We start from the raw sequence: 20,611 nt of genomic DNA, 5'->3' as shown, positions 1-20,611 counted from the left end.
TTTTACAAAATAATTTTTCCCAAGACTTATTATGAGGAGCCTACTGATTTTTTAAAGATATTTTGAAAAGCTTCACGTACCCCCTGCAGTACCTCCACGTACCCCCAGGGGTACACGTACCCCCATTTGAGAACCACTGTTCTAGACCATTGTAAAGAATTGTACCCCAAACGTCTAAAACCGTGTTAATGCATGCTAGTCATTTAAAGTGAAGAACAGTAGTCAATGAAACTCTCAACTGCTTATTTTTTCTCCTCAAAGTATGCACCTGAGTATTTGAAATAACTATTTTAAATTCTGAAAGCTCTTTTTCTGTCATGTTAGAACAGGCGGTTTCTATTGACTGCTACAGTAATCCAATGGAAGCAATTTTAGAAGTGGCAACAAATCAGTTTGCTTAGAAACCAACAATGCTGTCATATATTTAAAGTTTTGTGTCATGTAAGCTAGCTAGAAGTTTAACATTTTCTGACGTGAACAAATATTTTTTTCTGTAGTTTTCCAGTTCAGTTTCAAATCTTTGTTCTTAGTGTTTGTTTTCATGTTGCTGCACAAAGAGAACACAGGAATGTGTAGACTAAAAGGCGTCTTTTCATACTGTTAATCCTAACAGATTTATTGTTTCACAAGATTTCTAATCCTGTCACCACCTATGTTTTTTGTTCACCTTTAGTATGGTTTAGTCATGCTTCTTTCAATGTACATAGAAATGGAGTTATGAGTTATGATCATGCAATAGTTTTTCTTTCTGTCTGAATGTTGACACACCAGCAGGGCACTGTACTCGGGCTTTATTAAGTGATACAGGCCCTGGTGTGAGGCAGAAGCTGCTTATAATCAAGTTATCTGGAGAAGAAATCCAATTTTCTTATACAGAATGGAGTGATATTAAATGTGTGTGGGGGTGTGTGGGCGCGAGTTTGTGTGTGTAGACGTGGACATTGGTGTTTAGAGGGGGAGTGGATTTTGTGGAGTTCTTTTGTGCAAATTTTTATTTGCATGCCCAAGGTGGTGAATAGATGATATAAAATGTTACTCTGATTTCACTTGATTGACCCTGTGAATTGTAATGAATCTTAATGAGAAAAAGAAAACAAAACTTCTCTTAGTCTGATCATTTATGGGAGAAACACTCTTCCACATGTAGTAGCAGTTATGCAGGTCATTGCTTCTTGTTGAATGACTATAAACAACATTTAGGCGTGCAAAGATGTCTTTGCAGGGAAAAACTCACAAAACTCACTTGGTTTTGTGAGTTTGGGACTACCTCTACATTTTTATTGGCTGGTTTACTTTGAGAACAACAGAGAGTGAAAATGCTTTTCTGTCATTTTGCAAGGTGGTGTTGGAAGGTTTGCGCACGGACCATGTAGTTATAATATACGTGGCCTCCATTATGCTCACTTGACAGAACAGCTGCAATAATACGGCAATGAAATCACACAAACATGGATTATATTTAGGGGTAAATACAAATGCACTCCACATTTTTCAAATTTTTATTTTTCAATTTTCTTCCACTTCACAACTATACACTACTTTCTGCTGGTTGTTAACTACATCAATAAAGGAGACAATCCCTCTAATGTTTTAACAATTAATTGAGGTACTATTAAAAATAAGCAACAGAAATAAATGTGACTGCTTCATGATGAATAAATCCTAATTTCTCTTTAAAAAAAAAGGTCAGTCAGGATCGCAAAGTGATTGAATGAGTGAATGCAAAACGCTTGCAGTTACCCTTGGACTCATAACCAGCCACACTACACCGTCCTTATCCAATCACAGGCTGGTCTCGATGTGCTTGTGTTGCACCACTGTCTCGGTCACTACCTCCATGCTCTCTCCTTGCACCTCCTCCCCTGCAGCGACCAACCACCGTGAGCCACCTTCACGCCTCCACCCGTCCGCCTCTTGCTCGTGGCCCATCACATAGAGTCAGAGACCGGAGAGAAATACTGCGGGTCATTAAGTTGCCCTGCGGGAAAGGACTCTGAAATGTAGGTTCACTTTGTGGTGGAATCATCTCTGATCAGTCACAACCAATAAATCCCCCCTCTTTTTGGCCTGGTAATCTGCTCAGGGATGCGCAAATGATCTGCAGCCAGAACCTTCCACGTATCTTTTCATGACATCGCTGCTTTCACGCTGCTCTACAGATATGTCCACAGATTTACATTTTAATTATACCGCTCCGCAGCTTGAAATATGCATTTCTGTTCAGTTCTTCCACAGTGTTTTTTCAGATGCTGCTGTTTTGCTCTGCTCTGTTTCAGCACTAACTGGGTTCAGAAATGTCTTGTACTGTACAGCTGTTCCCTCTGTCATGGAACGATACATAAATGCAGTGTGTGGCAGAAGTATCCACATCATGTTTTCGCTGTTTGTCTTTTTCAGCTCTTGCAGCTGCAAATTCGTCGTGGAATGTCTCTACCATCTTTTCATGTAGCAGTGTCAGAGTATTTGAATACACACACGGCAGAGCACATTTTTTAAGTTTTATTTGTACAAGTCCTTCCACTGCGCAGCTGGGTTTTTTTTCTGGCAGTGTTCTTAATGCTGAATAAAGATCTCAATCGGCTTGAGGAGGTTTATTTGTAAAATATTGGATTGTTTGTGACTTATTTGCTCTTTTTGTGCTGGATTTAAACCAGACTGTAAAATGGTAAATTAAAAGAAGCATGACCAGGAGGATGAAGATATTTACGAACTCAAGCAGGCTGTTCATTGACTGATCTAACTGCTCCTGTTAATGGCATCATAAATTTCTTTAGAAATGTATTATGCAAATAATACCAGACAGTGGCAGGGTTAGATGGGGGGGTTAGATGTTGTCCTTTTGAAACGCCCTATCATCCTCTCACAGATGGCCACCCTCAGACTGCAACATATTCAAATACTCTGCACAATCTGCAGCTCCGTTCTTCTATTGAAGGTAAAAGCTCCCACATCATGATACCCCGCCAATGGGATTTCTTTTTCATGTTGTGTAATTTTTGATCAAACATGATGTTTTCTACCACCTTTTGGTGGTTTGGAAAGAGATTTGACTTTTGAAGACGGTTATTTTTCTTTTGCACATGCCATCTTATTGGGCTGCAGTCAGCATCAGTAAAGGCCTTAATTTGGATTGAGGTTGAGAACCTCCAGTCTGTTGGAGCTTCCAGATCAGCACAGGAGAATTTTTTTTTTTTTTGTCCCTTAGTCCTCTGGAATTTAAATGGGCTGTCTTACTGTAGGCAACCTTGGCAGTAAAGGCGCCTTTGCTCATGCAGCCTGACAATCCTGGCAGGTTCAACGACAAAGGCCCTTTTTTCCTTTGGTACCAGGGAGTCATGAGAGAGTGAATGCCTGACAGGAAATTACATGAAAGACAGACTATTGTGCAGACTTGGATTTAAAGCTCTTGTGGTCTGAAACCTTTGAATTTAAATGAACAATAATTTGACAACTGTGTTTTGTCTCTTACACCTGTTTCTTGCTGGTAATCATCCACTGCAGCCACTTTAGTGTTTTTGTTGTTAGTAAAAAACATTTTAGGGTAATCCCTGATTAGAACTAAACAAGCTGGATTCCTTCTGTGCAGAAAACGTGTGACCTAGATCCATTCCACTAACAATTGTGCAAATATCAGGTGTATATTTATACCCCTCACCATAAGTCTTAAAGTTTTATGTTAATAGCGAATTGTTTTTTTCCCTTTCAGATAATGTATGCTAGGAAGATTTCATCAGAATCCACTGATCAGAATGAATAATGTGGAAATGGTTTCGGCACGGCAATGTTCACCGAAAGCCTTTCATTTTAATAAATCATTTTTTTCATTTTTCATGGTTATTTTTTTTTTTTAAACAGTCAGTAAGTCTCATGAAAAATAAGCTCAGATCCCCTCCCAACCTCACGCCAACACTTCAAATTTGTAGCAAGTAATTTCAACATAAACTTGATCCAGTATGTTCCCTAGAAGCAAATGCTGGATTTTCTTAATCGTAAAACATATGCATAAATCAAGAAACACCATAGCTTTGTACAACTCACACATTTCAGTGATACTGCAGTGCTAAACTCACTTTTAAATTCTACTGATCCATCTTTCAGACTTCTTCATCCATTTGAGATCCCTGTACATTGACAACAAGATGTTGGAAAGGAATTAGAGCTATTGTTAATTCGTGAAATACCCACTAAAGGCTTTCTCGTGTTTGAAAGATGAGTAGAGTAGAGTTGTGCAGGATGATGGGACAAAATGCAACACTGCCAAGCTCTAGCAGCAGGTTGTTCTGTTTCACACCACTGCAGCTGACACAGATAAATCTGAAACACTGTTCCTCTGTTGCACACATGCATGAAACACAGCCAGTATCAAACATCCATGAATGCTTAATGACACTCGGCCAAGTACTCACATTGTTCAGAGCATAAATGGAGGCAAACATTTTTATTTCTATTTCAGCAATGCACCTCTTCTTATTCCAGCCAGCAAGTCTACAAAATACAAAGCTTTGGAATAGTACTTCTATCCTTCATGTTTTGTCAAACAGCCACAAACTTCAATTCACTTAATTGGGACAGACCAGGTGTCTTCAAGGGCCGGTGTCCTGAAATTTTCAGAACTGTCTTTGCTTTGACACACTAGAGTCAAATAATGAGCTAATTCGCAGGACTCTGCAAAACTTGACCGCCAACTTAGAAGGTGATTTAGCCATTTGACTTTGGTGCGTTGGACCAGAAACACGTCTAAAAGTTGCAGGACACCAACCATTGGAGTTTGAGACCCATGATATAGACCAACACAGAGTAGTGCAAACTTGTGAAGACGAAGTCAAACTCTGATGCATCTAAATATACACACCACAATACTCCAAACTGGTCAGAGTGTGAGATATGAGGAAGTTTAAAGCAGGGTTAAGTTATTAAAATCTGAACATCTCAGCAAACAAAGTTCAACCCATCCTCTGACAATACACGGGGCAACTCCACACCTACTATGACTTGGCTGTCTACCTGAATGGACAGGCCGGGGAAGGATGTCGTATTTGTTGGTGCTGTCTGCAAATTCTGTGTGTGGGTGTGTGTGTGTGTGCTTGTTTATGTAATCTATTTAGGACCTTCTCTAAAAAGAGAAGGTCCTAACCTTCTCAAGACTAATGGGAACTTTGGGGAACAAAGTATGACCCCTGTTTTTGTGCTGTGGGTTAGAATTAGAGGCATGATGAAAATGAAGTTTAGGGATAATAAGGCATTGGTAATGGTTAGAGGTTAGGTTTAGGACTAACATGTGAATAAGGTTAAGGTTAGTGCTAGGAATACATTGGTAATGATTATGTCAAGGGTAAGAGTAAGGGTTAGGCTGTAGAAATGAATGAAAAGTGAACGGAAGTCAATGCAAAGTCCTTGTGAAAATAGAAAGACGGTGTGTGTGTGTGTGTGTGTGTGTGTGTGTGTGTGTGTGTGTGTGTGTGTGTGTGTGTGTGTGTGTGTGTGTGTTCGCTGTGTTTCTTCCTGCTTGCAGGCAGTCAGGTTAACAAGTTCCAGCTGCACCTCATCCAATCACATCAAGGCAGCTTTAAGGAAGTGGAAGAGAAGACGGAAAACTGTTAGATATTGTTCCACACTTCATTGCTAAACTAGCTCCATTTAATTTCCTCCTGGCCTTCTTCTGTAAAGTTGCTTACCTCTCACTGTCCCTCTTCTCTTTAGATCAGGGGTCTCAAACTCCAGTCCTCGAGGGCCGCTGTCCTGCAGTTTTACATCCTGCAGATGTATTAGTCTAAATACGGAGCAAGAACTAGGATATTTTTAAACATTTATTTAAAAGTATCCTAATTTGTGTACATCTATGACATACTATCCCAAGAAACACAATTTAAAGGGGTAAAACATCCTAGTTTTAACTAAAACACAAACCTATTTAATGAGATTTTTCTCCTTTAGCTCCAATAAAGGATTAATGAAAATTGCACCAAGTCAATGTATTTCACCGTTTAATGTGTCATAATCAAAACGATACATTCAGTGTTTAAAAATACTCTCAAAAAACTGCAGTAGAGAACACACATGACTCATCTTTGTTTTCAGAAGGCAGGATCTGGTGGATATTCTCCAGAAAGCAGTCTGCTTGCATTGAAATCATGTTTCTGTAGGAAGCAAAGCATTTAACCGGAGCTGAAGAAATAAACCTCTAAACCTCGCTGATGCAACCTTAGGGCAACTGGGATTACTTCATTTCAGCGCCTCTGATGGTATTAGGTTGCTGGTAATTTAATTGTATGTATCTGTAAATAACAGGATTATGTGTTGGTCTTACAGATGCCAAATTAGACCATTTTCAGGGTTTTCTAACCCACACGGTGTACGCTCATGAAATATGCTGTTTATATTATCGAAATGCTGAAGATTTTTCTTTTAAGGTAGATCTCACATGGATTACATAGTGTAGAAATGCATGCGGAGGAATGCTGAAGAAAACAGGGTCGCGTAATTACATAACGGTTCATAGAGTCTGAAAGTCTATGATGTGCATAAATGTGTGTTCGTTTAGGTGCATCACCCTTTGACTGTGTGCCGTCGTTCCAGTTGTGGTGGCTGCAACCTTTCCCTGTAGATCTGGCAGGGTTGCAGTTTTATCTTTATATCTGGTTGCTAATCTTGTGTGGAATCCAGCACTGCTGCCTGTGCAACACTAATATTGCCACCTGGTCCCTGGCACACCAACACACAAACACTGTAAGCTTCTCTTTAGCTACACAAAATGGGTTTATAATTCATGCTCACTGTATTTTTGTCATGAAAAGTGACTTTTCAGCCTATTTTTTGAATCCAGTGAGCCTGCTGCTGTGATCAGGAAACAGGTGATGGTGCCAACTCCTCACTGTTCAGCCCACGGATCAGCATGATGTTGTGAAATAGCCCAGTGAAAGTATTGCGCTGCAAGCTGTTGGTCAATTATGATCACTTCCTCTGGGGAATCAAAGCTTTTGACAGACTCCAAGGATTAAGATTGTAAAGATGTGAGTTCCTCACTAGTTAGAGCTTTGCTATCAGTGTAGTGAAGTGTGGTACTGTACATTAATTTTATATACATAGCTGGCTCATGGTATTGGCAACCTAAGCTGCTGCAGCACATATTTTAAAGATTTTTTGAAGTTGAAATTTACTACAGATGTACTTGTTGTAAGCTCCTTTTGCAACAAGTACAAATAAATGTCAATAAAATAAAAATACGTATTTTGTATACAAAACAGATTCAACTTGACCCCTTCTTCCCTAGCAAAACTGACCTACTTCGAAAATGCATTTACTGCTTTTTAGTAATTTACTAATGTGGAGTAACTAATTTTCGTGTTGAGGAAAACATTCTGTGATTTGGCACATTTGCAAACTGAGACTAGGGATGTTAAGATTGCAGCACACAGTCAAACTTTGAGAATTTAAAAGGGAATATAGGCTTAGATTTGGTGACTTTGGGTGTGATCATACATGTAATCGATCTATTTAGAGCCCCATTCCATCTCCAACCTGCTCTATTTGCATGTATTATTCAATTTAGTAAGAGAGGAACATACATAAGATCAGAATGTTAAAAAAAAACTGAAAAAAATTCACATTATGAAATTGTTTGACGCAACAAAGAGAAAAGGCTCCAATTTCCCCTTTTGAATAAATGTTAGTCAGGAGAAGGAAGAGTGTTTTGTGTGACTTCCCTTAAATGCACCCAGCCAGACTTTACCGTTCAGCTTGCACATAATGGGCTTTTAACAAGTTTTGGCCTTTGACCCCAAGGTGATCACACCGATGGCCCCTCCTCACCATCACGATCTTTTTATTGCAGCTTCCTGGGCTTCAGATGTCGCCGCTGCAGCAGAGAGGGTTCAGAAAGGCCCGGTAATCTTTACAGCAGACGGTGGGTGTGTTTGGTGGGCGGGACCAACACGTGATTGCAGCCTGCGGATAGGTGCGTACTTTTAAAAGAAGGCGGGACTAATCAAGCCTATGGCTTTATGTCATGTCAATCAAACGCGATTATGCTGCTTTCACTGACTTTTGGTATTATTTATTACTGCTATAGGAAATACTACATTCATTTGGCGTTAGCACAACGCAAAGTAAATAATCTCTTAAAAACAAATGTATAAGGTGCAAAAGTGAATGAGGGCAGTATAAATCTTATTAGGTTTTCTTTTTGCTTTGGTTTTCGGATGATCTGTAGTGATTTAGATTATTTATTCTTAATTTAACCTTATTAAAATTAACAAAGCTTTAGTTTTATTGTACTTTTGATTTGATACCCACATGTTATGTTTAATTAAGTATATTTTGTTGTTTGCTAGTTTAACCTTTATCTGGAGTAAATTCCTTTGTGTTCCCCTTGATTGATAGATTGATTGATTGATTGATTGATATTTACCAGATTACTTTCATAACTATGGCTGGATATAAATACATATATAATATACACTTAACTTCATTTAACTTTGCTAGAACTACTTTAAATGTTACTAAACCAGCTAAAAAGCAGTGTAGCAAATCTAATAGATTAACAAGATAAAAGTATGAGAACATTTTTATGTACTTTATTTTGGCCAGCTGCAGTAATTGCATTATTTCTCATTTCTTTTAATCGTAATAAGATCAGAATAAATTTTTATTTGTGATAGATTTATTTGTTCTGCAGTTTGCTGCAGAGATTAGAGTCGATCCAAGGCACAAAAACCCAAACAAAAGCTGGACAACTTCTCATAGTGTCAGGACTAACAGTGAGCAAGTGGTTATATATAAATAAGGAAAACCAGGCTTTCTGAGTAAACATTTTTGCCATTGACTATGTTAGTATACTGGCTATTATGTTCCACCTTTTCTACCTAGTAAAACCTATTTAACGTAAGTATAAACAAACTGTTACAGTAAAGATTTGGTGCATAACGAATAAATGGATGAACACAACCATAATGTGTGATGACTGAGGTTGCTTGGAAGGGCCCCAAAGAGCCCTGGACTGGCCCTGGCAGAAGGATATAGCCACATGTGTTTTGCATTAGTTTTATAACATAGGAAACATAGTGTAGCTACGGAGCCTAAAGAGTCTTTATAAAACAATCTGGCTGATGAAAGATGGCTATTAGCTCACCGTATTCGATGTATATATTTTAAAACCATGTACAAGTGAAACCAAATATAAGTATTGGAATGGAATGATTTGGGAGAGACAGCTCTAGATTTCCGACGGCCCATGAACGCGGCACCACCCCCCTCTCTCGTGCACGGTGTGAGCGCTCATTCAGCTTTATCGCCCAGAGAAGCGCTGTGGTTGCAGAGAAGTGCACATATGCTTCGCTTACAGGCAGTTTAAACAGGATGTAGCGACTGAAACAGACCACGGAAAGAGAGAGGCAGACGCAGAAGAAAAGAGCAGCTCGAACTGTGTGATGTGACAATCAGCAGACAGACAGAAATGACCGCCTCAGCGGAGGAGAGGAAGACGACAAGAGGGGTCCCGGTGAGAAGGCACCTCGCCGCCGCTGGCAGGTCTTGACGGCTGCTCCCGGTGACCTGAGAGAGCCGAGCTGAAAGCAGCAGGACGTTACCCACGCTGAAAAACACAGCACAGCCGGAACAGTCCACGACAACCTTGAGAGCGACCATGGCGAGCCAGAGCGATTGCTGTGTGAAGGTTGCGTTGAGGTAAGCCTCCGACGTCTGTCCGCTGCTGGAAATCTGCCGACTTCGGCAGACCACATTGTGTCTGTACCTGCAGGCGGTCAGTAAGATCAGAGGCATCCATTGGTATCATTTTCATCACAAAACGCGCCTGGATGTCACAGCTCAGTGCTTGATCACAAATACACCCGTATGTTCTTTTGCAACATATGGGTGGTGCTCCTCACTTTATTGATAAGAGAAAACGTGTCTGTGCCATACGATCTTTGTATGACTGATTTCATGATGCAGGGCTGGGAGTTTCCTTTCATCACCGGTATGCTTACAGTGGACGCTGAATGTTGCATTCAGGTTTTAAGACTGGGTGAGGTGACAAGAAAGGACAGCTACAGCCAGGTGCAGGGATAGGGAGGACAATGGGCGTTTCTATTCACGCCAGTATTAGTTTAATCATCTCCACAGACCTCTCCCTGCATTGCCACCTTGCATCTAATCAACTCTGAACATGTGCATGGCAAAGTCTCTAACAAAGCAGTGTGAAAAGCAGTGGTCTTTACTTTCTTATTGTTCCTGACATAAGCACAAAGACATGCCTCCCATTCTTGGACCTGTATTGCACCCCTCAGTGTTGAAAATGCAAGTACAAAAGCTCCACTCAAAGCTCTCCTTGATTTGCATGACGACAGATAGATGTTTAGCTGTGTGCTAAAAATAATTGCAAATTCAAGGATGATTGTACAAATGTGCTTTTATGTTTTAGCACTTTTAGGATTGAAGCATCTGAAATTGGCAGGCAGGACCTAATTCTGACTTTGTGTGTATTCTGAAATCATGCTCTAAAATAAAACAAGCAAAAAACAATCTTGCATAAGTGAAGCAGTAATGTGACATATCCCCAGACATCTTTTAATCTTAGAACTTTTAAAACTTTGTAATATCAGCTTTGCTTTCTTGAGTAAAAACTCGCTACATCATTCCTGCATTTTCTAAGTGTGTGTCCATTAGGCACCAGTGGTGTTACACGATTCAAAGTCTTGTCCATCATGATACTCGGAGTTGTCCCTTTACCACCCCCAATGTATCCAAGTAGTTACCACCAATCAGTGTGTGCTCAGAGGCAATCAATAAGCATCAAGGCTTACCCAGAATTTTTTCTTTCATCTGGGAAGAGCATGAGACCACTATGGTGGCACTCTTAGGTGCATTTCTGCTGCTTATTGATACTTTGATACTAACCAGAAGGAATCCAATATACAAATGGCTGGAGGCTTCAGACACTGTATGGACTCTGGTGCTTTTCAAGAATCTGCAAATATTATTAGAGTGTATGTTTTATAATTCACTTTTGGACTCCCTTCTTTGGTATGCCTCGTCCATTGGTCAAGGACATCTTCTGCATTTTATAGTTTGATCAGATGAGGATAACTTTGGCTTCTTATAGGGGACATCCTAGCACAAGGACTGTCAAACAAAGCCGATTCAAATGACTATTGGCTTTCCAGCTCATGGTGTGATTCAGCTTTTCATAGTAATACAATGCATAAGTGACCCAACTGAATCATGCTCCATTGGACATTGGCAGGTCTTACTCTTTGCCAGGTTCTCAGAGGTTCATCATGCCACTTGGAGGAGGTCAGAGGATGTAAGCCATAAATTGTGAATTTTAACAATCTTCATTAAGGACCCATTTGAGGTTTAAACTTGGGGAAGGGAGGTGACTGTGGTTCTGTAGGACTGCTTGGTACAGCTGAGACTTAAAACAAATAGTTCCATTCCCCAGGGGATATGTTTCAGTCGCTGAGTGTCTCTCTTTCAGCTTGTTCACACCGCCAACTGCAACAGGAAGTTGAGTAGATTCTGCTTAAAAAGAGAAACTGTATAAACCACCAGTGACTGCTTTACAACAGGTCTTATCGAACAAGGGATAGATCGATCAGAGTTGATGCAGATCTGTATTTAAGACCTTTGCAAGCTAAAGACAAGACCAAATCAATTCAGAGTGCTGCAGAAACCGCAGTAAACCGTTAAATCTGTTTAATTAATGTTGTCCTCAAGACTTTTTTTCTAATTACACGACTGGTTTCGTTTTCAAGCTTTTCATCATGAGTGACCTATATTTATTCACCCAGTGAGTGGCACACAAAGTGTCTGTGTATTTAACAGGAAATGGGAAACAGGCAAATAAACACACGTAAAAGGATAACCTCCTGCCGCATTTTCCCCCCATATCCGCTTAACAACCTTCTGAGCTTCTTTTTCTTCCCAGAGAAAGCCGCCTGCCGATAAGAGGGGGCTGCTGTTTAATTGCTCCCATGTTGTGTTGCCCGTAGGCTCACTAGTTTCACCGTTTTACTTTTAAGTTTGTGTGCTGATGTGCAAGCATGCATTTGGGGGTCAGTCAGGTCTTCGTGAGGCTGAAGGAGCACTGCGACTGAAGTTGCCAGCACCCACTTCCTCAGAGTCTGCTCTGCTTTCCCTAAACAATGTCCCTGTATCCAGTGACATGGCCTACAATCCTGCATTCAGACCTGACTGCCTGAGGGACGGATTATTCACACTGCATCTGCAGCGCTGTCAAGTTGGGCACGACCCCACGCACCTAATGGAACAGTTACTTTTTTAAAACAAATCCTATGAAAAGGTGAAACCTTTTTGGTTATATATTCCATGCACAGAGTGAAATGTCTCAGTTGTTTATTTGTTAATTTTGATAATTATAGCTGTTTCCCAGGTTGCACAAGACCGCTGTATGGAAACTGACTGTATTTTTGGATGTATTGTGGGGAAATGTTCCACGTTTAGACTGCACTACCAATTCACCGTGAATCGGATGTAGTTGTCATGCCAACGTCTACATGGCACTGGGATTTTTAACATGTCATCAAAACACGTGCATGCACCCTTAGTTTCCACCTCATTTAGAAAACAAGAATCCATCTCTGATGAACAAAGTGTTTACGCAACACATATATATTCTTTTTCAGAAGTTGTGTTAAACCGAAAAGGTTAGGTAGCACAACACAGCACAAAACCATCCACTATTGTTTTTGTTTATCTGCCCATTCATGTGAACAGTGAATCCTCAAGCCTTTTGTTCTCTGCATTTTCACTTTCACACCTTTGGAGTACTTCACACCTACGTGGAGTTATTCCCGAAAAGCTTCACTCTGAGACCTGGTTTCAAAAAGCGTTGATGTCAGAGACTGCGATTGCTGGAGACGTATAAACAAGCGACTGGACTGCATCAAATGTTATGGTTTCACTAAAGAGCGGTTCTGTTTAAACGGGGCCCCAGAAAACCCAGACAGAAACGTATCCATGATATAGGTTACAAATCAACAGAAATAAACTTTTGAAATGTGTCACTTTGTTTGTGTTGAATATAGAATGTAAAGGGTTTTACTTTAATTGAATTATTGAAATAAATTACCTTCTCAATTATATTTTAATTAATAGAGATACACACTATCTGCATAAGCTAACTACTGGTGCACCAAGGTTTAAATGAACAATTTCAATATCCTTAAATCTTTAATTACATCTTTCCGTTGGTTTGAAATTGTTGTTTTTGACACTAAACTGTTCCCTCCTCCCCACTTGTGGCTGCACACTGCCAGTTAGCTGGCTGAAGAAAGGCGGCTGCACTTTTCCATCACTTGCACAAAAAAATGTGGCTGTGCTGAAATAGTTATTACTGAAAGAAACACATCCATGAAACTTACAGAAGTGCCACCCATCATTTTTTCTTTTAGTGAAAATGGCTGGCTACCTGAGCTAATATACTGACTAATCAACTAATGTAAAGCTGTAAATCCGTGAGGGGTTTTGAATAGGGAAAAATGGTGGAGATAACGAGTTCATGTTATACATTTTTTGTTTTAAAACTTTGTGTAAATACCATGCCATTAAAACCATGGTATTTTTATTTCAGGTCATCATAACATGGGGGAATCTCATATCGGCCCATGTCTAAATGTGACTCCTCCACTTGGTGAACTTTGCATCTTGATGGTCCTGCAGTCTTTTACTAAACTACCTTACTCTGAAGCACAGGGGCTGTAAGGATAAAGAGATTAATTTGCAAACACAACATTTTATTCACACACATGGAGTATCACTTTATGTTGAGTGCTTTAAAAGGTTTACATTAGAACTGACCTTGAGTGGTTTTGTGCACCGTTATGAAAGCCAATAATTCATCTGTGTGCATGCGGGGTGGAGCCTGACTTGAGAGTTATGAACTCCGTGTGAAATTCCTTCTGCATATTGATCTAGCCCACCATTCCTCCAATTAGACCAATGAGTGAGTCGTCTCCTGCTGAACTGCTCCATCAGCCTCTGGCACTCCTTATAAATAAACACAAAGACAAATCTGTTTAATGCGGCGTTTGAACTTGTGGCCTCTCAGAGATGTTCTCACCTTAACACACTTTCTCCTTAAGGCTGTCCTGCTGGTTCAGTTTGCAGCCATTGCTCAAGAACTTACCAAATAGCGAACCTCTGTGTGCTTCCTGCTATTGTGGTTTTAGGGGGGGGAGTGCGAAGGGGATGACTTTAATGAGGCGAAATAAAAAGGAAAACTGCAAAACGGAGCATAAAATATTCAGTGTTCCTTGTTAGCCTACAGATGGATGACCAGCATTTATGACGCAGAGCGTTTTTAGCTAAGAGGCAGGGGGAGTTCAGCTGATGAGGTGATGATCAATCAATCTGGAACCATTCAGACAGAGAAGGCTCTCATAAATCCATTACTGCTCCACTGCCTGCGAAACAAAACAAGAGCAGTAGAATACAACTGCGGAAGTGATCCTTCTCACAGCTGATACACAAAGGCTTTAAATGGGACAACAAAAAAGGTGTTTTGTTGTTGGACATTTGTCCTGTGTAGGCTGCCAGTCTCGCCTGTTTCCTGTGTGTGTTAATAGTTTGCCACACTGTCTGGGTTACTTACCTCCCATGGGGGTCACTTCTAAAAGGCTGGGTTTGGTGGGAAAAAGTCAAGGATATCAGGCTTACATTGCTGGAGTTACTGGTCATAAGATTTGGCTGCTGCAGTTTAATCTCCTCATAAAAGCATTGATACACTTGGCCTTGATATTTCCCCGCGCCCCCACCTTGCAACTGGCTTGACACCGATTTACAAAAGTAAAAGCATTATTTGACAAGAGTCGCTGCTGAAACAGTTGGTCACTGATTTTTGAACTCCATGGAGGGAAGAGGAGCAGGAAATGTAGAAGAGCACACACCCAAGTGTACCATCCACAGCTGTGCATCACTTCCTTCTTACCCGCTGTGCTTTTTTTGTTTTGTATTGCAGATTATTTTTTGGTATTCTTATGTGATTGCGGAAAGAAACAGATAATGAGTGCAAAGATAAAGTGAGCTTCAAAACAGGATTTCATAAACATCCATGTATTGGGGCACTCATGGTCACTGATTTTTTAGTGAAGGTCCTCTTTGCATTGCTAAACGTGGGGAGAAGGGTGTTAAAGGTTAGAAGCTGCACTTTTTTATGTTTTCTGTCCTTTGGACTTTTAGGGGCATAAATAATTACTTTTTAAAATGTTATACATGGATGTAAAATGTATTATTTAAAAATAGGCTTGAACTTATCACAAGGCAGCCAGTTGTTGAGAAAGAGGGACGCACCAAACTTTGGCGTTTCATAGCATCCAGCTCAAATTTTTTAGCATTTTCAGGTGGACATTCTAATTTCTGCTTGGATTCTGACTGGTGTTGGTTCACTCATGTGCTTGGGTAGTACTTCCTTTTCTCCCAACTGTTGTAATGGTTTTATAAGTGCTGTGTGGCAGTAAATGGAAGCAGCTGAAAGTCACATTTTCCTCCACATAATCATCCTCTTAGTCTTGTGAAACTATAGTTGCAATATTAGCTGTCAAATGTAATTTTAAGGACACCTAGTCATGACAGGTAAACTCTTTAAGTCTGTTTACAGTTAATTTTCTCACAGGGTCATGTCATTTTGTCTTGAAAAGCCACTTTAGTTTATACAATCAAAATACTGCTTTACAGTATGCTGTTTACTTGGCTCATGCAACTCAGCTACTTAAACTAGATCTAGGTCTTTGGGGAAAGTAACTGTGCTCACTCTATCATTTTTTCCTGTGTTTCTTATTAATGACCACAAAACTGTTAAACAAATTCCCCTTTGAAAAAGTTCAATTTGTCAAGATATCAGTATAGGTGCTTAGAGCATTTTGCAAATGTGCTATAACATTTAGTGAGGACTTGGTTTTAGAGAAGGGTGACTCAAAAGACAATTTTTGTGTCAGAACACCATGTCTAAAAGTAATATTGCAAACAATGGAAAGACGTATTTATATTCAACCTTTTAAGATTTTAGATTTCCTAAAATGGCCATAGAATATAATTAAATCTGCAGTGAGATTGGTTTTTTTATGTCCTTTGGATTTGTTGGTGAATATTATAAGGAAGCTGTGTATTGGAAACAGTCAACTTTTTCATGCTTTTGCTCCAAATGTTTAAGTTGCGTCAGCAGTCTTTTGATGAATTTCTCCTGATTCAGTGCATGGGTACTCCCAAATGGTGTGCTGCTGTTGCAGAATGACTTCCTGTAAGGCCGCTGCTGAACTATCCACACTTCCTGTTTGCTTCCTGCTTTGTGAGCCGTTGCTGTTGACACGATTCAGTATGTGACTCGGAGGTGAAACAGACTGGAGAACAAGCCTCGGGCCTTCACTTGACTGAAGCTGGACAGTATGCATTCAGAGTGTGACTAGCGAGCTCACTTCATTTTATTTTAATACTCCTCTTTTAAACACTTTTCTCCTCTCTTGTGCATGCTTGTTTACACAGTATGGGGAAATAAAGTGTGAAACTATAACCAAATAATAAATTTTTTTGGTCAGCCCCTCTTATTTAGTACTTGAACATTTAAACACAGACACAATCACTCGGATCTGTATTTATTTGAATGCACTCATTTGAATTTAGAAAGGAATGAATGGTGCTTCAGTCTCTTTCAGCATTAGTATTTTACTGTTATCGTCATATGTCACTGGCCCTCTAAATAGACATGTTTATCATTATTTATGCAGCTTTGGCTCAAGGAAACCCTTTTTGCTGCTTGTGTGGCCAAAACAAATAATAATGGACGTCCTTGTGTTGTATTCTCGGGGAAACAATAAATGCTTTTCTTTTAGTGTCCTTTGATGCTTGCATATTTTGATAAATCATGTGTGTGTTGACATTGTTGTGGTCATTTGGAGATCACAAGGGGCTCTGTGTGTGTGTGTGTGTGTGTGTGTTGAGGGGGAAGGGGCTCATCTGTAGCTCTTTAAACAGAGCACCTCTTGGGTGAGTGTAGACAGAGGACACAGTGTGAATGAGTCTGATGTCACTGCAGGTCTTTGTGCTCTCTGCTGAGCTTGTACACACATACAGAGACTAGTAAAAGAGGAAGAGGTTCAGGCTGTAATTTTTAAATTGTGTAGAGAAGAGATGTGCTTGGAGTGCATTCCTTTTGTTGTCTTATTTTCATAAACTGCTCCTCCTATGTTAAAAGAGAATAACGCTTCCTTGATTTTTAGCCAGGCAAGCACAAGGAAGAATGAGGTGGAGATGCTGAGGAGGGTGGTGGGCAGAGGGTGGGTGAAGTGAGGGGGGAAAAGAGCAAGTGTCTTGTCCTTTGTCAAAAGGGTTATTGTAGCGAGCTAATATGAAGTGCCCATGTGTGCGCGTATGAATAATTTGAGTGCAGCTGCACGTGTTTGCTATTTTCCCGGAGAGAGAAGTAGAGGCGGCTGAATGGATTACCTCAGGTGTGTCTAGACTATAAAGTATTTATCTACTTCCCTGTTTTAATTCCAGTAACCCTTTTGAAATAAAATATCTCATTGTGTTCTGCTTTTATTTTTTGTAAGTTTACATCTAGAGCCTTATTTTGTATTCACATAGACACAGTGCACTTTTTGTTGACTCTTAGGTCAATATTAATTCGCTGTGTGTGTGTGTGTGTATGTTGTGACCAGCTGGCCCATGATCACCTCCACCATTAAGTAGCTTAATCACAGCTGGTGTCCATTTGTCTTTACGTGTTTTTGTGTCACGTCTTTGAAAGAAAAAGAGGAGTCAGCAGGAAAATAATATCTTTAAAACATTACTTTAAGTAGTTACGGAGTGCAGGTCTTTGCAAAAGTATTCAGACTTGGTTTATTTAATTTTTGTTTCATATGAGAACCGTAAGCCCTGATGTTTTTTTTAAAAGGAATCACATCTTCAGCCTTTATTAAACCAGATTAAAACTCTGTCAGATCAAAGAATCCAAAAATATCTGAAAAGACCAATACACAGTCGCTTATTATTGTGAAGTGGAAGGAAACAGTTGCATGGTTTTCAATTTTTTTACTTTGCAAATTGAAAAAGTGTAGTGTTCATCTTTAGTAATGTAGTTACCCTAAATTAATACACTGTTCAGCCACTATACTCTAAATACCACATTTCATTTTTGATACATCTCCACCAGCTTCACACAACTAGATACCAACAGTTTTGCCCATTTATTGATGATAGTAAAATAGCAGAAGCTTATTTCGTGCTTAGTGTTTGAATAGCAATTTTTAAGTCTTAGTTTGTTGATTTGATTTAGCTCTGGAAATCTTTTAGATCCTTTCATCCTCTTATTGACTCACTTCCCTGTCCCTTTTAGAAAAAATGTTTGATATTGCCACCACTATGTTGAAAACAATTACTGGTTTTATTTGATTAGGTCATCTTCTTTTACACGCTTATTGTCTCTGCTACATGGTCTGTGGCAAACAAAAGATCTTCTGCCCTTCTTTGTCTTATCACTCTTTAACAAAAGACAGATTTTTAAGAGCCGATTTTTCCAGGTGATCACATCACTCATTGTTGTGTTTTAATTCCAGTTTCAGATTAGCCTCCATGAAATTTGTTTACAAGATGAACATTGCAGATTTGGTTATTTTCTACCTTCTACTGAATAAATGTCTTCTGTCATTATGTTCAAAAAGTTGCACATGTAAATGATGTGTTCTTTTCTGTGGCCCTTTGATTCTTTAACAAAACAGAATGTGAAAAAGATGAATGCTTCTGGAAAAGCTCCAAGTTTAAGAATGAGACAAGAGGAATTTAACTGACTTTTCCCCTGGCCCAACGTGGGCCTGTGGAAGTAATTTGAATAATTTCTGGGAGTTTAAAATTGTAGGACCTATTGTTAAGTCAGAGTGACTCCTTTGTTACTTTGTTACATCATTGCATCATTATTAAGTGGTACAGTGAGGAAACCGGTGGTGATTGAAATGGCCAGTGAATGTTGACAACACTCTTCAGTGTGGAAATTGTCACTGCAGAAGAAAAACAGAAAGTTTGGTGAGGCTTGTCATTCTACTCCTTTGCTATTTTTTGTTGCAGATTTAGTGGTTTCTGCAAAATAGTCTAGCAATTACTAATTTAGCCAATTTATTTTTTAAAGGTTTTATTGGTACTACTGGCCTTCATTTGATAGTAAATTGACAGAAAAGTGGGTAGAGAAGGGGAAGACAGGCGGAAAAGGTCACTAGGACGGGAATCGAACCAGCGGCAGCCACGTCAAGGACTAAGGCCTCCATATGTGGGTTGTGCTTAACCCCTGTGCCACCGCAACACCCCATTTAGCTAATTTCTTATAACAAAAAAAGAATGACCATTCAAGACAAAAAAAGCTAGAAATATATACTTTTTATTTTGATAAATATATGTATATATTTATTTCATTTCTCTCTTTAATTAGTATTTCTTAGGCTGCAGTCATTTTAGGTTGATTTATTACATATGTTTGCTGTATTGGAAGGAATGCATATGTTTCTGCAGATATCTGACATAAAGGTTCACATACCTACAGACAGAGACAAGCTGGCTGAATGCATTAGCACTCAAAGTAAATGCTGTCTGACAGTAGGAGGCAGGGTGGGTGGTAATATTAACCAGCCCTCAAGGGAACCAGGCAGACGAGCAGAGTCATGGTAGCAGTCTGCCACTCTACTGTATTTGTTGTACGTTTAACAAAGGCATCTGCTCCCAGTCTTTCCCATATTGGATTTGTTACCTTCAATTTATTTGTCTAACATCATCACAGCGTGGTGGCTTTGGTGGAGTTTTCTTGGCTCGTCCAGGATTCAAATAGCTTTTTAAACCCATCAAGCCCTATTTTCTTTTAGCTTTAAATTTGCAACTTTACTGCTACACTTCCTTGTCCTATGCTTAACCAAATGAATTTAAAATGTATCATCAGAGAATTTTTAGCTGGGGATGCAAAGTCAGGATTTGCATGCATTTTATTGACAGTAAACCCTGGAGAGACGACATCAGGCTGTAAACATCCATTTTGTATCATATTAGTAATGACTTGTTTTAAATCTTAGATATTATTAGATTTTTTTCTGCTTGATCTATCAATTTTTCTTACTCTGTAGAGTATGTCAAAAATATCTTTTCTCTAGTTTTCAGTTCCTTTAGTTTTTGTTTCTTTTTTGATGGCTGAAATTTGTTAGAATCAAGCTTGGATGGATACTTACTGACCTTGACAACACTGTCTATCATGAAAATGTAGGAGAGGAAGCTAATTTGATTCTTTGTCACGCCTCCACCTCCCCCATGTTGCAGCCGACAGAGCAGATGAGACGGATAGGAAGGGGGAAACGAGGAAGGGGGAATTGGCTGAGGAAATGGGGTGAGGATTGACCCAGAATCGGTTCTTATGATGCGTGCTGATGTAGTCTGGTAACAATGAGCTGAAACTGACTGATGGATGCTTGTATTTTACTGCATTTGTATAAACAAGGTATATTTCTTCCTGAATGGCACAGTATCTCTTTTTCTTTTTACAGTTTTAGCATGAGCAGTGCAAATGTATTTAAAATAAACTGTTCAAGCAAAGACAGAAAAAAAACCCATCTCGTGATGAGAACCTTCA

The 20,611-nt window shown here is 39.5% G+C and overlaps 1 protein-coding gene across 6 annotated transcripts in view; it reads left to right on the top strand.

The window, feature by feature from the left end:
- The first annotated feature begins 9,261 nt into the window (after nucleotides 1–9,261).
- kif21b (kinesin family member 21B) overlaps nucleotides 9,262–20,611 on the top strand; it is a 70,509-nt gene continuing 59,159 nt past the window's right edge. For all 6 annotated transcript variants that reach the window (XM_023324952.1, XM_023324950.1, XM_023324955.1 and 3 more), the window contains exon 1: nucleotides 9,262–9,681. In XM_023324952.1, the coding sequence (XP_023180720.1) occupies nucleotides 9,641–9,681 (41 nt within the window). In that variant the 5' untranslated portion in view covers nucleotides 9,262–9,640. The remainder of the gene's footprint in view (nucleotides 9,682–20,611) is intronic.

Source organism: Xiphophorus maculatus, chromosome 20 (genome assembly GCF_002775205.1).
Source record: "Xiphophorus maculatus strain JP 163 A chromosome 20, X_maculatus-5.0-male, whole genome shotgun sequence".
Classification (NCBI taxonomy): Eukaryota; Metazoa; Chordata; class Actinopteri; order Cyprinodontiformes; family Poeciliidae; genus Xiphophorus; species Xiphophorus maculatus.
This window is presented reverse-complemented; position numbering and strand designations above follow the sequence as displayed.